This window comes from Cervus canadensis, chromosome 8 (genome assembly GCF_019320065.1).
Source record: "Cervus canadensis isolate Bull #8, Minnesota chromosome 8, ASM1932006v1, whole genome shotgun sequence".
Classification (NCBI taxonomy): Eukaryota; Metazoa; Chordata; class Mammalia; order Artiodactyla; family Cervidae; genus Cervus; species Cervus canadensis.
Window position 1 is genome coordinate 15,739,668 of NC_057393.1, and position 17,933 is coordinate 15,757,600.

At 35.3% G+C, this 17,933-nt stretch overlaps 1 protein-coding gene across 3 annotated transcripts in view; it reads right to left on the reverse strand.

Annotated features, from left to right (window-relative positions):
- Positions 1-17,933, reverse strand: part of ATRNL1 (attractin like 1) — a 740,683-nt gene that overhangs the window by 430,095 nt on the left and 292,655 nt on the right. For all 3 annotated transcript variants that reach the window (XM_043475348.1, XM_043475346.1, XM_043475347.1), the window contains one exon: positions 7,828-7,889. In XM_043475348.1, the coding sequence (XP_043331283.1) occupies positions 7,828-7,889 (62 nt within the window). The remainder of the gene's footprint in view (positions 1-7,827; positions 7,890-17,933) is intronic.

Sequence of the window (17,933 nt, forward strand, 5' to 3'; positions counted from 1 at the left end):
CACCAACAAATTGTATAACCTAGATGAAATGGACAATTTAGGAATTTGTGATTTTAGGAAAACACAAAAGCTACCAAGTTTGAATCATGAAAAAACTGACTGTCTAGAACTATGACTAGTAAAGAGACTGAATCAGTAATCAAAAATCTCCTGTCAAAGAAAAGCCTGGGGCCTGATGGCCTCACTGATGAATTCCACCAAACATTTCAAAAAGAACTAATACCAATCCTCAAATTGTTCCAGACATTAAAGAAAAGGAAATAATTCCTAACTCATTCTACGTGACCAGCATTATCCTGATCCCAAAGTCAGACAAAGACACAAGAAAACTACTAAGGTTCTTTATGAACAATGACGCAGAAAAAGGGAAATTATTATTATTAAAAGAATTATAAACGGTGATCAAGAAGGATTTATTCCTGAAATACGAGGATGGTCTAACATATAAAAAGCATCAATATTAGCAAATAAATATTAGCAAAAGCACCATATTAGCAAAAAGGGGAAAAGCTCACATAATTATCTGGATACCCATATCCGTTGAATTTTGGGACCCAAGTAGCCCAAGCAAATCTTGAAAAAGAACAAAGACGGAGGATCCACACTTCCAGATTTCAAAATTTACTACAAACCTACAGTAATCAAGACAGTGATACTGGCATGCTGCTGCTGCCGCTAAGTCGCTTCAGTCGTGTCTGACTCTGTGCGACCCCACAGACGGCAGCCCACCAGGCTCCCCGGTCCCTGGGATTCTCCAGGCAAGAACACTGGAGTGGGTTGCCATTTCCTTCTCCAGATACTGGCATAAAAAATGGGCAAAAGATAAGACCAAAAAAAGACATATGAATGGCAAATAAGCACATGAAAAAGTTCTTATCAGCACTAATCATTAAAGAAATGCAAATCCAAACCACAAACAGATACCAAGTTGCACCCACTGGGATGGCTACTATCAAAAAGAAGGAAGGAAGGAAGGGAAAGAATGAAAATTGCATGTGTTTGGTGAGAACAGGGAAAAATTGGAACCCATGGGCACTGCTGGCAAGAATGTGGATGGTACAATTAAACAGTATAGAGGCTCTTCAAAAAATTAAAAATAGAATTACCATATGACCCAGCAATTTCACTTCTAGGAATATACCCAGAAGAACTGAATCAGATCTTGAATACATACTTGTACATTCATGTTCACAGAAGTATTATTCACTACAGCTAACACAGAGAAGCAATTCAAGGGTCCATCAGCAGAAGAATGGATAATCAAAATGTGGTATATATAATACATAAAATGGAATATAATTCAGCCTTAAAAGAAGGGAAATTCTTACATATATCACAACATGAACGAGCCTTGAGAACATTATGCTAAGTGAAACAAGCCAGTTACAGAAGGACAAATATTATATGGTATTACTTACATCAAATAACTGGATTAGTAAAGATTATAGAGACAGAAAGTAATCACAGAGGCCACACTTTTTGAGCATGGCGGTAACAGCAAGAAAGGCCTGATCCTGAGAGATGAGTAACTCGTCTGTACATGCATTTTGACTTGAGGACTCACCATTGACCTGGTCAGACTTTCAAACTGCAATGTAATCTAAATCACACTGCACTGTAATTAGGCTCTTTCATTCAACTTTCCTTTCTTCCTGCTCTGCTTCACGAATGTCAGATTGGCACTGTGGTCTAAAAGATTTCTCACTTTCTCCGCTGATCTTTCCATCACAAGAGTTCCCCCCAATACATTTACCGCATGGCTAATGCCATTCTGGTCTCCACTTCTCTGAAGATTCATGGTCTAAGATATCAGGAGGTAAAATGGAGATTTGTAATTGGGTCACTCACTACTTGGCAGGCTAGACGAAACCATCCATGTTGCTTGATTCATCCCTGGAAGAAGACTTCAACTGCTAAAGATTTCACCACTGATAATTTGAGAAAAATGTTTTCAAAAGATACTAGAGTTGGCCAATTACTGAATGTTTCCATTAACCCTGCGAAGGGCTAATGAGAGACTGTAGGCCATTAACAAATATTACAGGCTAAATATAAGAGCCAGAGGGTCTGTTTTATATCTTTAATTCAGACCCTCATCCCTGACAGTGGAAGAGCCAATATGAATGAGCAACAGACTAATGATCCAAGGGTGAGAGTTGCAGAGTTCCAGAGATGATAGACTGCTCAGCTAGGGCAGCCCTCTTATGTAAAGGCAATGGCCATGGTTGGGAAAACTGGAGCTCCTGAAATATGGGATAGGAATATCTAAAAAGAAATATCTAGACGGATGTTTTTGAGGAAGTCAGTTCTACAACTATAGGAACAATAGGGTCGTTCCCTCAACAAGCTGTCAATGTCTCCTCTCCTGGTTGCTAGACTGATAACTAGGGTTTAATGATAGCATAATGCATCTTGGCCTGATAAGAAAGGAAGGAGATTATATACTTGGAAGAGTTGCAAGAATTGGCTAGCAGGTAATGGCAACAGCCAGGGGAGTATGACAGGAATTAGACATCAGTGGTATCTGATCACGGGGGATGGAATGTAAGTAAGCCTGGATCAGCAAGAATTCATGAATTTTGCTGCACAGTCTCAGGACCAGGAAATGCAATACCCCATGGAAGACTCCAGGGCATGGTGCAAAGTTGATGAAGAAGTGACTCTTAGAAGTCTGGATAAAGCAATGGCCAATGCAAAGTGAAATGGAAATGCCTGAGTTCCCTGAGAAGATAGAAGAGAAAGAGAATAAAGAAGCTGACAGGAAGAAATGTGCCAGAAAGAATGCATTCTGTAAGGTCAGAAGAACTACCAGAAGATTACTTTCCATGGGATGCATCATTCACCGAGGCCATGAGGAATCTGCTGATGAAAGCACACTAAGTTGTGAAGTAATTAGCCTCCAACTAATAAAAAAAAAAAAAAAAAGAAAGAAAGCACACTAAGAAGTTCAGTGGTGGCTTTCTTCTGAAGATCAACGCTGACAACAGGAGAGGCAGTGACAGAGCGAGGTGTTAAGTGATGGGGTCCCAAAGTGACAAAGACCAAGGGTCAGAATCCAGGAGTCACAATCAGGATAACGACCAACAAGCCTGGAGAAGCAGGCAAGGGTGGGGCCCAACAAAGAACTGTGGGGTGACTAATAACGGATGGTATCTATACAAGGGGCAAAACAGGTGGGCAGCGAGCAAGGGTGCTACTTAGCATTACTTGAAGTAGGAATGGAGGAGTAAAGGCTAAGGGTTGTTGACCCAAGAGACGATTGTGATCCTCTGCTCAGCTCCAAGATGAGTTCATCTACAAATCCAGAATCTACTGACTGAACAGGTAGCTGAGTTAACAGAAGAAAGGTTGTCTTGAAACATCTTAGAAAGTGTATAAAATGATTCCCAAAGGAACATGTGTATGACTACTTTATGAAGAGATTCGTATTTACTTGGGTATATACACAAGTATATTTATGGGTATATACTCAGTGCAAGACAAATTAATAGATATTTTCATTACTATAAGACACAGGGTTAGCGATGACACAGACAGCCAATTACTAGAACACCACCACGGCCCCTTGTTAGAGTTGGGGTGTCTCCAGGGTCCAGATAACAAATTCTGGCTAAATCCTGGCTCATACTGGGCAAACTGTGTCTATACATCCACCCTGTGATAATGGCATCTGGTCTTATCACATCATGGCAAACAGATGGGGAAGATGTAGAAACACTGTCAGATTTCATTTTCTTGGGCTCCAAAATCAATGTGGTTGGTAACTGTAGCCATGAAATTAAAAGATGCTTGCTCCTTGGAAGAATAGCTATGACAAACCTAAACAGTGTATTAAAAAGCAGAGATATCACTTCGCTGACACATGTCCATATAGTCAAAGCTATGGCTTTTCCAGGAGTCATGTACGGATGTGAGAGTTGAACCATACAGGAGGCTGAATGCTGAAGAACTGATGCTTTTGAACTGTGGTGCTGGAGAAGACTCTTCAGAGTCCCTTGGACTGCAAGGAGATCCAACCAGTCCGTCCTAAAGGAGATCAACCCTGAACATTCACTGGAAGGACCGATGCTGATGTTGAAGATCCAACACTTTGGCCATCTGACTTGAAGAACTGACTGACTCATTGGAAAAGACCCTGATGCTGGGAAAAATTGAGGGCAAGAGGAGGGGGCAACAGAAGATGAGATGGATGGATGGCATCACTGACTCAATGGATAAGAGTTTGAGCAAACTCAGGGAGATAGTGATGGACAGAGAAGCCTGGCTACAGTTCACGGGGTCACAAAGAGTCAGACACAACTTAGTGACTGAACAACAACAACAACAACAACAAGTGATAATTTCCTTACTTTTCAAGTGTATAATTAGAATTTATGTACAAAGTGGTTAGAGTAAAGCCCTACATTGTGTCTCTGGCCTGTGAGGTAAGATGGATCATAGTAGGAAAAACCAAGTGGCAACCTCTGAAAACACCCTCCATTTGGTCAAGATGGTAAATCAAAAACATTATGTAATCCTCATAGGACAGTGAAAATTAGAACCACCATTAAAAATCTAAATGGTACAGGGTCTTTGCTAAATCTCCATTTAATTTACCAGGCTGAACTTCTTTAAAAATTCAGACTTTTCAGATTCACACAGACTTGCTTTTCCATTTTACGTACCAGAAAAGTCTTTATTTCTTAGATGATTTCTTTCAATTTTTTAATTACTCACTATTATATACTACTGTACACTATAGACTCTAACAACACCTTTTAATTCTATTATGATAAAGGACATATGTATGTGTATATATTTATAGATGTCTGAATACCTTCGCTGCTCACCTGTAACTATCACAACATTGTTAATCGGCTATACTCCAATACAAAATAAAAACCTAAAAGGACTGAGATTTAGAGGTACTAGGTAATCTGTTTAGATGGAGCAGAAAGCTAAGATCAGAGACAGGCTGACTATAAATGATCTAACCAGTACTGACTGAATTATGTTTACCACCAGAACTATTCCCAATATAAAAGTAAAAATCTGACACTGGCCTCCTTTAAACCTTGGCTAAATGAAAGGCTGACACTTCATCTATACTACTTCAGTAATACAGAGACGCAATAGCAGTAATAGTGGCCTGATTGAAGGATGTCCATAAATGCTGAACTGTCTAAAACCCTCTTTTAAAATTTAACAGTAAGTCTACTTAATATAAAAATAAACTTAAAAGTATTCTGTCCATGATTTTCCTTAACAATGAGACAATTTTAAAATCATCTAATTTACATTTCACTACTGAAAAAATTTAAATGATAAAAAACCTATCAAATACATTTTATCTCACACAATAACTAGAGTATATTACTTTGTCTATGATGCCGACATAATAAATAGGATCATCTCTAAGACATGGTACACATTAACACTTGCTTTATTTTACTTAATAAAAGAGCTATTGAACTTAAACACGCACACAAATTCAAAAGCTTAAAATAAAACCCTAAACATTTAAATAATTTATAAATTCAGCTTTGTGAATTTTTATACAAAATAAAGTTTTCAGTATATTAACGTCTACATTATTCTGTCAAAAACTTTTATTTTTATGCATTAAATAAAGCTCATTTGATTATAACTTCTAACACTTTTCAAAAACACTGTAACATCATTAAGTTTTAATATCCCTTAATATTCACAAGTATAAAATCAGAAAATGTTTAAATATATTTAAGACGTTTCCTCAAATTTCACCTTTAAGGGAAAAATTTAAATATGAATGAACTTTGCAGTGTTAGTAAGAAATATGTTTTCAGCATTAAATTTTGGAAATTAATGTTTTCAAGGGACAGACAAACCTGATTGTTTTCAGAGCAAAGTGACTAACATGGCAAGGATTCTGACAAGAAGCAAATAACTGAACAGATAATGTGTGAATTGGAGAAAAGAGTTTAGAAAACTGGAAGGCCATAATGGAGATGAGGGAATTAGACTTGCTATGTATGGGCCCATATGGGTAAATTAGAAAAGCTATCACAGGGAAGCAGATTTCATCTCAATTATAAAGAACAACTAATTATCTGAAGATAGAAAATGCTATCACAAGAGATGTTCTGTTTCCTGCCATTAAAGGCATTCAGGCATAAGTTAGATCAGTGGTTGGGCAAATTGTGTCCACAGGCAGAATTCAGCCTGTGTGCATGCTAAGTCACTTTAGTAGTGTCCACCAGGCTCCTCTGTCCATGGGATCCTCCAGGCAAGAATACTGGAGTGGGTAGCCATGACCTCCTCCAGGGGATCTCGCCCACCCAGGGATGGAACCCAGGTCTCTCATGTCTCTGCATTGGCAGGAATTTTGTTTACCACTAGGGCCAACTGGGAAGCCCGGAATCCAGGCTACCAGCTATTTATACTCTAGTAAAGGTTTATTGGAACATAGTCACTCCCATTTGTTTCCAAACTGACTCAGGCTGCTTTAGCACCACAGACACCTTATAGCCCACAAATCTTGAAATTATTTACTAACCAACCCTTTATAGAAAAACGTTTGCTCACTCCGGTGGATAAGGGATTAGGAATTCAAGTATTGTATGGTATCTTGATAAGATAACCAATACTTATCAGTTACTTAGGTGTAGAGGAAGTACGGGGCATACCACGTGTGTCAAGGACTGGGTTTAACAGGTCCTTTACTGTACAAAGCAGCCCAGACAACTAGATGAGTGAAGGTCAAAATCATCTGCATCTTTGTGGTGTGATGTGGGGCTATGTCTACCAGAAGGAGGAGACACAATTGTCTAATTCACACAAAGGCACCCTGTGGACCAGTATAAGCTGTACATATCATAATCATGTTAATAAAGATAATGTTCTTTCTTTTTTTGATTTTAAGTACTGTATTGACCAACTAGGTCTTTTTATTTTATTGGAGTATAATAGTTTTATAATGTTATGTTAGTCCCTGTTGTACAGTGCAGTGAATCATCTACATGTATACATATGTCCCCTCCCTCGATAACTTCTCTCCCCACCCACCCCATCCCACCCAACTAGATGCCATGTCTCAGATATTCTATCACTGAAACTCAGCTTCTCCTCACCCATTGTTTATTTACATCCCATGGAAATGAATATAAAAGTTCTATGAAAAGAACTTTTAGGTTTTGAGAAATGCTACAAACTCTATTGTCTCTTTTAGAACAATACACTGCAAATTAACACATTAAAAACTGTGAGAAAAAAAAATCTGAGGAAGTCAGTTAAACACAAACCAAAAGAGACCTATTTAACTTTAGTATACATAGTATTTTCCAAACATATTTAATTATGGAACCCTTTTTAGTGAACCTACTGTTAACATCTCAAATGACTGAAGTTTTAGGAAATTATGGTATATTCTAGGTCACATTTAGTACTTCCAGATTACATGCTCTTTGAGGGCAAAAAAATGCATACTTTTTCTCATCCCCTATTGATTTTATCACATTGCTAAATACATACAATAATAACCTAAGAAATCCAAGAAATTGATTTTAATGCTAGGAAACGTACCTAATCAATATGATGAAAATGCTTTAATCATTATGTGACAGTAAAATACAGGGTTATCATCTTCTTTCCACCAAATTAACTAGCTATTAAATAGTAGTACAGCAAAATAATCCTGCAATAGTACACGTCAAATATGTTTCTTCGGTTCTGTGGTATATATTAAAGTACATAAAACTATACAAGACACACTGTATCATATTCAAGATTAAAGAACTGATATTACCTAACAGATTGACAGGACATCAGAATACAGATTTACCACATTCAAAGTCAATAAAAGCAAATTACCTGAAAAAGGTGACAAAAAACTGCACAAGATCCATGATTGTGTTATGTTGTGAGAATGCAATCTGAAAAATCAAAATAAAAGGAAGTTTGAAACTTACTGAATCTACGTTCTTCTTCAAAGTAGTGACATTTCATGGCATTTGTAAATACAATATTTTTAAATCATCAAGAGATTTGGATTACCATATTATAAATCATATGTGCTAGAACCAAAATTTCATTGACAACACCTCATATATCCAACACTGAGGACAACCTTTACACTGGCTATAACACTAAATGCTTTAAGAAAACTATTATAAAATTACTTCAGTAATATATGCTAAGACTGTCACTTGAAATCCTATGAAATATGCCTAACTAAAACATGCAAATGCACATCTAATAATGATCATATTTTTCTATCAACACAATTGACAATTGCTTATGAGATAAAAAACTTAATTTCAACTCTACGAAGGAAATAGAGGGAACTGGTTTTTCTTCTGTATTATTGTCTAATGAAGCTGTAATTATTTTGTTATAAACCCCTGAAAGAATAAAATATATCAAAAGTTTATATTTTCATGTTAATGATTTCAGAAGAGAAGTCAATAATCTAAAGTTGTTCTCCACTTTTGTTAACATTATAGAGATCATATTGTAAAACATTTCTTGAAGAAGAATTATTATACATTGTACTAGTCAATAATGCAGCATCTGAATAGAGAATACTTGATATGAAAATCCAATTTTTCACTTATTAGGTGTAAATATTCTGGAAATCTATTTAACCTATTTTTGTCCCATGTGTGAACAGTAATGATAAAAGCATCTACTTCACTGTGTTAGAGGAAAGACTAACTCAATTAATAGAAATAAAATTATTACCATAATAACTGGTATATAGTAGGCATAATACAATAAATATCATGCTTTTATATCATGTATAAAGGAGCTGGTCAACATTAGTGAATTTTTCCAGGTAGCTGGAGGTGAACAATTAAGTTCTTGAAATCTCCTTCTCCTTTAATAATCTTTTATGAAAATCTTTCAAAAATATGTAATACAATTTCCACTTCCAGTGAAAACAGACTAACAAAGATGAGATTTCTCTCATCTTAAAAAACTAAAAACTATACAAAATATACAGAGAAACCATTTTCAGACATTAAACAAAAGGCAGACGGGGATATAATCCACGAGTGAAGGAAAACAAAGGAAATGACTTTCACAATTGTACCAGTTTTCAGGGCAAGGAATTGAAATGGCATTCTAAAATAAGAAATATTGTTTCTTGTATAAAACAAAGAATTATAGCCAGTCGAGAAGATAGTTAAATTTTTGTATATACATGAAAGCTTAAATATAATAGCATTCATTTCCAAAATGCTTCTAAGCATTTGAAGAATTACAAAGCATTTACACAGAGACTGAGGAAAGATAATTGCTGTAGGAGATTGGTTCTACGTGAAAACATTTTAAAAAATTTAAGAACAAACATCTTTTAAAATGGAAATGATACAGATGAATCATCTCCCCAGGTACTATCCATGAGAGTATCTTACAACAGAGCTTATCAAATAATACTGTCAACAATAACTTAAAACCATAGTAAGATGATTCAGAATACAGCAATTGAGAACTAACTGGATACTCTTCTAAAGGATAATTATTTTGAAATCCTAATAAATGAAATTGGTTTAAAATAAATTGGATTAGGAAGGTAAAATTAGACAGCATTGAGAAATATCTAAATAATAAAGAAAAAGCTTGAATAAAAACTTGAATAAATTAGCAAATATAGAGAAAAAATAAACAAAATAAATAATACATAAGTTTAAAAATAATAAGATGAAGTATAGAAGCAGTTGCATTAAACGTGAACAGACTGAATCCTCATCAAAAGAAAGAGATTTCCATAGCATGTTAAAAGGCATAATTTATTTTATGTTTTCTATAGACAGCACATCCACAACAGGGACACATCTTTAGCCAAAATATAAAAGACTGTGAGTAAAAAAAAAAAATTGGCTCTTAAAAACAACAACAACAAAACCACAAAGGATAATATAAATAGCAAAGTGAAATTCAAAATCAAAACCTGGTCTAATAAAACATACAAGGCACAAATAATTCATAAAAATAATAAACCTATATGCACCAAAATACAGGCCAAATAAGTGAAAACAGAAGGTCGGACTTCAAGGAGAATCAGGTAACATAATTAAATAGTAAAATTTTAATATGTGTATCTTTTTCATAACTGATCTGAACAAGCAGACAAAAAACTAATTTATTCAGTTGTTCAAATCATGAAGAAACGTTCAAAGAAATACTGCTTAAACAATCTCTGTTCTAGGAGCTGGTGACAACCTGTAAATAAGACAAAGTCCCTTGTCTCTTGGAATTTGCATCCCAATAGCACGAGACAGAAAATAACCAGGTAGACTCATAAGTGGATATCATAATCTTCGATAATGGCAAATGTTCCAAAGAAAAATAAGGTGATATGATGAAGTAGAAGGCTACATAGCTAGTTTAGATCAGGCAGTTACGGCCAGCCTTACTGAAGCCATATGTAAGCTGACATACAAAAGTAAGAATGGTAAAGTCACAAAAAGATCTGTTAGAAGAGATTTCGAGGCTTAGAGAATAGCATGCTTAGGCTAGAGATGTTTAAGAAACTGAAGACACAAAAGCTGCAGTATTGTAAGCTACAGAAAGAATACTTAAAAATGAGTACAGTGTGACAAGTTGGGGTTAATTCACCTAGGTCTTTGGCATGATAAAGAGTTTAGAATGTTTTATAAGAGCTGAGTCATATAATAACATGATCTTACTCTCAAGAAAAATATTCTGGCTGCTGGGTGAGGAAGAGATGATTAAGAAAAGCAGGGACATTAACAAGAAGGACATTGGATTTTTCTAGCTATGACAGTAGCTTGTACAAGGGTAACAGCTTTGCAGACAAAAACAAGTTTGATGGGCACATAATTTGGAGTGAAAGGTGAGAGGGCCTGGAAAAGATTGGATATGAGTCATTTAAAACTAAAAGGAAGTTTAGGGCCACCCCATTATCAGAACTAACCAAAAACTGAACAATTAAGTAGGAGGAAACCAGGAGAGCATTGTGTCAAGGATGTCAAGGAAAAGGAATGCTGCAAGAAGAAGGTCCTGGTTGGTTTTGTTGGTTGAGTAAGATGAAGATGGGAATATGACTATTAATATTAAATTTGACATCAACCTCGCACATGGGTAACAAACAAATGCACTTTCAATGAAGGGGTGGGAATGTTCATTTAAACAGAGAATGCAAGGTGAACATGTAATGTGAGGAAGTAGAGACAGCAACTACAGACTGAACTTTCAAAAAAATCTGTTAGGAAACAGCAGACAGAATCAGGAGCATATAAAATAGGAAAATAAATCTTTTCCTAAATCCATAGTGCATTTAGAAAAGCAGACAGTGTACATTATGCAGAGAAACTACTTAAAAATTCCAAATGGTAGGGGTTTTATGTACTATATTACCAGATTAAAACAAAATTAAAACTGTAAGTTTGAACATAAACAAAAAAAGCTTAACTACTCAGAAATTGAGAAATATAATCGGTGAGGTCAAGTTCCAGGTGGAGAGTGACAGAGGTAGCACAGTTTTTTTTTAATATCCCTTAGTTTCTACATTAAAAGAAAAAACTCAGTATCTATCTATCTGCCCATTACCTATCTATATCAAGTAAATTACAAAATAAAATAATTTCAACACAGTTAAATGAAAAATTCTCATCCTCTTGACTGCTGAAACATGAACAGGTACTATAAGTCACACACAAGGCACATATGGTACCAGAGGCCACATGGGAGTAAGAAGAGAATCAACAGATAATCCAAAAGACATTCACTGAAACCAGGCAGGCCAATTTGAATACAGGAGGTAAAAACTGAAGCGGTTTTGCCTCGTCCAAGAGCATATGAGTGCAAAGGATCTTTGAGAAGTTCCAAAAGAGGCTAGAACAGCTTGGGACACATGAATTTTCAGAAGCAACCACTCAAATCTCTATTCCAAGACAGACCCCATATTGAGGAAAAACTGTTAGAAGTGAAATCAAAATTGAGCAGAGCAGGGAAAATGGAAACAAAGGGGAAAAGGTCCAACTCTGGGAGAGGAACACAGCCTGGAAATCTTTAAAAATCAAGTGACACATATTGGGGGGAGGGAAAAAAGACACCCCCCCCGACACACACACACACACACACGGGCTTCCCTCATTGCTCAGAAGGTAAGGAATCTGCCTGCAATGAGGTAAGGAATCCGCCTGCAATGCAGGAGGCCTGGGTTCGATCCCTGGGTTGGAAAGATCCTCTGGAGAAGGGAACGTCTACCCACTTCAGTATTCTTGCCTGGAGAATTCCAAGGACAGAGGAGCCTGGTGGCCTACAGACAATAGAGTTGCAAAGAGTTGGACATGACTGAACAACTAACACACACTACATATTTACATATGTAGTGTTAGCTAACATCACTCTGACTTTTTAATCTACAAAGGGTTTTGTATTTCTTCCAGATAAGTAATGCATAAACACTGGTTATAGCCAACAGTGTTAAAATAAATTTAGGATGGCAAAGCACACGACTCGGGCTGGTACTGCAGAATTTTATTTTATTATTGCTTTTTGCCCTTTCTAGGTCCATGTAGCTAAGTAACTTGGAAAAAAAAGAAAGTCATGTTTTGAGGCAAGTAAGCAAAACACAGACACACATGACAATACCTTCCTGAATTTCCCCAAAGAATATTTGCTAAAAGAAAGCAGACAAGGGAAGCATCTACAAGCTACAATAATGAGCTAAACCACTAAAACATTCGGAAACTTGTATTATCTATCTGTAATTAATCTGTTAACATAATTGTGCTGAAGAAAAAGTGTGGATGGCACAAGCAGTCTCTATACTTAGCATGCCATCTGGGTTCTAGGGACTCAAGCTGAGCAGCGTTTGATATTGGTTGTTCAAACAGAAAGTCAGTATTACAATGGGTGTTGCAAATCTCGTTCATTGTTCCTCCACCTGGGGTTTTCTAAGAAGTTCCATAGGAGATAGCCTTTGAAAGATACTGTGTCAGCGAGTTCAGCATCAGGCACAGGTATAAAAATGGAAGGCAGATACAAGGAGATTTGGTTGCACTGGTGAACAAGGCCAAGCAACTACTAACTCAGATTCCCTCTCAAGATTCCCTCTCCGGAGAGTTAATGTATTCATCTGTCAAATATTTCACTGAAAATCTATTATAATCTGGGCACCATGTCAGATTCTTGGATATATCAGTGAAAAAAAAGATTCTTAGTGGTTGTAGCAGAGGTAGACAAAAACAGTAATAACAATTGTAAATAATATACTATGTTAGAATTTAGTGATTCTAATGGTGTAAAAAAAACTAAACGTAGCCTATTTTCTATATAAATGTACATGGTTATCTAAAAATAGGCAGGAATACTGAGAACAGATAGGAGAAAAAGGCAGGAGTAGCAGAAAGAAATGACACGAGCTTAGTTGCAAATGTATCTGACTATTCTCCGTATTTCTATATCTAGGAAGAGTATCCAGCAACTCCAGGTCCCTTCCAATGAAATCGGAAGACCTACAGAAAAAGAACTAAGTAGAGATAAAAGAAGAACCATTCTAAGTGACACTGGCAACTGGTCTTCACGTGGCTAGAGCCTTACCATCTAAATTTCACCTCAAACACACTGCCCTAAGACACTTAGATGAAGTAGCTTCCCTCTCCCTTATTCTATACTGTTATGTGAACCTACATCTTTTATAAATATTTCATCCTGAAATTATCTGATTTATTGGTTGACAGTTGATTATTAGTTAAACTATCTTTCCCCACTAAAATGTAAACTCCTTGAGAATACTAGCCTTGCTCGTATTATCTGTAGCACTGTTCTACTATCTAGAACACTATTTGGTACACAGTACATAGTAAGCATTTAATTTAAAAAAATCTGCTAAATAAATAAATGACAACATCAAAATTTAGCACATCATATATCCTTATTAACAACCATGAAAGGAAGGAAGAACAGATGTTATTCTGCAAAACATTAAAGAATTATTTATTTGATCTTCCTTTATAAATCAATAAGCAATAGACTATAAGTACCTTCTAATTTCTGATCATAAAATACTATTCAACCTTAGAAAATTTATACATATATAGTAGAGTTCAGATGCTCTAAAAAATCTGCATCTGAATAAAATGTTTGTATTTATAATCAAAGAAAAAATTCATATCTACCATTTATAATTTTGCCTACATATAAATAAAAAATTCTGAAACCAAGATATCAGCAATAGTTTCTTAATATGCATTTTACCTCAGTCCTTAATTTCAACAATAAATATTTTCAACTAGACCTGTCTTCCAGGAATTTCTTTCAGAAAGTGACTTAGTTCAGACTACAGTCTTCTCATCTAAACCATATGGTACTGCCTGAAACATTACTTTTTAACCAATGAAAAACATGATACTGTTTTCAAGTGATCTTTCAGAGTGATCTTTAGCTAATTTTATTCAGACAACAGTAAGACAAATTAATAACACAAGCAACAGTGTATTCATAGTTTCCCTGAAAGTGTATCTCTAGAGGATATGGGGCACATCTGACTCTAACCTCTAATTGTCTAATAAGAAAGACTTGGCTATAACATGGCTCTTTATAGATAATCAATATGTTCCAATTTGGCTTTGTGGTCATTACTATGAAAAATATGAAAAGTTTACTTAAGTTGAATTTAAACCAAAATTTTAAAACTTTGACCAACAGAATGTACCTCTACCTCTAAAATTCTCTTTTCTTTAATGATTTTATTCAAGTTATCTAATAATTATTCAAAGAAAATTATTTAAAATCAGGAAACCAATCAAAGTTTCACAATATTCTCATTTTCTTCATGCTTTTAAAGTACCCCAAGTGACTGATAAACTGGAATGCTAAATATCAGAGTTAGCTGAAACTACAGCAACAAAGATAATACATTTTGTCCATTTCATCTTAAATGCAAATTCATATTGAAAACATGTCCAAAATCTAAAACCTGATTTAAAATATGCTGTATTTTTCATTAACAACAATAATGATCAACATTTTGAATATATGATTTGATGAAAAAGTTGCATTAAGTGTGCTTAGGATAGAGAAGCAGATTAATAGTTTGATATTTACCACAAAATGTCAGATTTTGTAACACAGAAAAACTGTTCTTATTATGAAGGACAAATTGGTGTGTTTGTGCGAAATGTCAGCTTGCCATAAATTCTGATATAATATTGAGATATTTAAAAAAATGAAAATGTGAAGAGATGTGTTAAAATGATTGAATTCATCTAACGAACTAAAAGTAAAAGAGAGGTTCTTCAAACCACTGTTTGGATTATAGTCCTTCAAAATGATGACATAAAAGCAGAGTTAAGTAATCCAAGTTAGTCATAGAGTCATATCTCAAAGAAAACTGGGCTTGTTCCAGGCACGCAATTCAAAATTGTATTAGGTCTATCTCTGCATTTTTAAAAATAAAGCAGACTGGTGCTTAAATTAACTATTACTGAATAAGCTCAACTAAGATAATCTATTCAAGATATATTAATATCTTGAAGCATACATTTCCTAAAGATAACGATATACTGCTTATTGATAATATAAATTTATATCATTCCTGATAAAGTAATATTTTTTTAAAATGCAGTTAAATAAAAAATGGATGATTTTTAAAAGAGAATAAAATGTATGATGAACAAACATATTGGCCAATTCTGTATAAATACTATACAAATTACTCTGATTATAAAACCCTGAATGTTGTCTATAAAAATTTAATGAGCTTAATTCTTCTTAGAGAAAATACATGGCTTAGTGAAGGCACTCATAACTTTCCTCCTGGTTTAATGTAAAAACCTAACTATCTTCAACCTCATAAGTTTCTGGTCATTCTTTACCCAGCCTACAAAATGTTCTTTATTCGAAACTGAAGGACTTTCCCATAACTCTACTCCTCAGAATCCTTCACTCCCCCCACTTAAACATCCTCACTGTTTTTCCACCACTTTTAGCTTGAACCCCAACTTCCCTGACATAGAAGCCATGATCCTCCAATTCTGGCCCTTGCTTCTCTCTCCGCAGAGCACTGACAGGGCAGTGATCACACTGCATACATCCCCAACCTCTGTGCTTTGTTTGCCACGAAATGTTTCCTCCCGCCCTGACACCGTCTTCTCTTGAGTAACTTCTGTCCAAATGGTCCACTTCCTGGCACATCCAGATCTTGTATAGCGGCCCTCAATTGTACACCTGTTGTCCCTATCATACACCTTTACTGCAGTACTGCTAAAATACTAACATTTGTTAACGTGCTTACCATTGCCCAAGCACTATGCAGAGTGTTTTTTACACACTAATTTATTTAATCCTCAGAATAAGCCAATAAAGTAGGTAATGTTATTAAATTCATCTTATAGATAAGGAAATAAAGATTTATAGATTACTCAGGCAACAAGCAGTGGAGGTAAAACGGAAACCAATGCATTGTGAAGCTAGTTCTTAAGTTCCATACTTTCCTACCACAAATTAATCAGAGTGTGCGGCAATAATTAGCATAGCTGTCTTCTCTTTCCATTCAACTTCAAGATATTTGAAGTCAGGTATTACAATGTTGAGCTAAACACTTCTAGTAACCAGCAAAGAGCCTAGTGTTTTTACTTATATGCCTTTGTGTACTTAGTCACTTAGTCGTGTCTGACTCTTTGCAATCCCATGAACTGTAGCCCACCAGGCTCCTCTGTCCATGGGATTCTGCAGGCAAGAATGCTGGAGTGGGCTGCCATTTCCTCCTCCAGGGGATCTTAGCAACCCAGGGATGGAACTCAGGTTTCCTGTGTTGCAGGTGGATTCTTTACCATCTGATGCACCAGGGGGTGAATGAATTGCAGTAACTTCTAGAGATTTGCAACTTAATGCTCTAAATAGAAAGTTTCAAAACAGTTTCATTTTACTAAAGGTCAAGCTGTTCAGGAAAATGATTAGTTTTAAATCAAGAGTAGTCAGTAAAAACACAAAGAGGTTTAAATCTACATATTCAGACAGTAAATTTTCTGTAAGTTAAAGGATATTATCGTTTCAAAAACAGTATTAAGTGTTAAAAAATGAAACCAAACCATTACAATGAAAAGATAAAGCCTTGTATTTGTAATGCTACCTGTTCCTGATTATCGTATTAGCATATTTATGAGGTATTCTTCAAGTATCAGGTTTTAATTCAAAGATATAAAACTGCAAGAGCAATGGCTAATATAGAAGTCTATATGCAGTTTATGCTTGTAACACTACCTTCTATAAATTATCTTTTTTTTTTTCCCCACAACCTAGCTTCTCCCCTATAATTTAAGTGGTGAAAAGGGACCTTCCTTTTATAGAGTGATGTTCACTAACCCTTCATCATTCAGTTCTACCTCTTCAAAAACAGGTTTACATCTAAACCCCAAAGAAGCAAATGTAGCCAGTCTTACTAAAGCATGCGGTACTTGCCAAATGTCATTTTTTCCATACATATATACTCCTACTAAATAAGTGACTGAACCATCTGCATTCAAAAAGGCATTAATAGTTGCTAAAGAAACAATGAAAATTATAAAATTTGAAAGAAAAAATATTTTCTATACACACCTAATTTTGAAACTTTGAAGGTTAATTCTTATTCTCTTCTCTCCATTAAATCTTACTAATGGACAAGAATGCAGTGAATAAGGTGCTTTCCATAAGAAAGTGTTTTTAAAACCAATTTAGTAGGTCCCCACAACTGTTCTATTCTGTTGCATTGTTCATTTAAGAATGTCTTCTTATCATTCCTTGCTAGTCTTTGGAACTCTGCATTCAGTTGATTATATCTTTCCCTTTCTCCCTTGCCTTTTCCTTCTCTTCCTCTTAGATTAACAATACAAAGAAAGAGAGGAAAACAACAGGATGGGAACAGACCAGAGATTTCTTCAAGAAAATCAGAGATATCAATGGAACATTTCATACAAGGATGCATATGATAAAGGACAGAAACAGTAAGGACCTAATAAAAG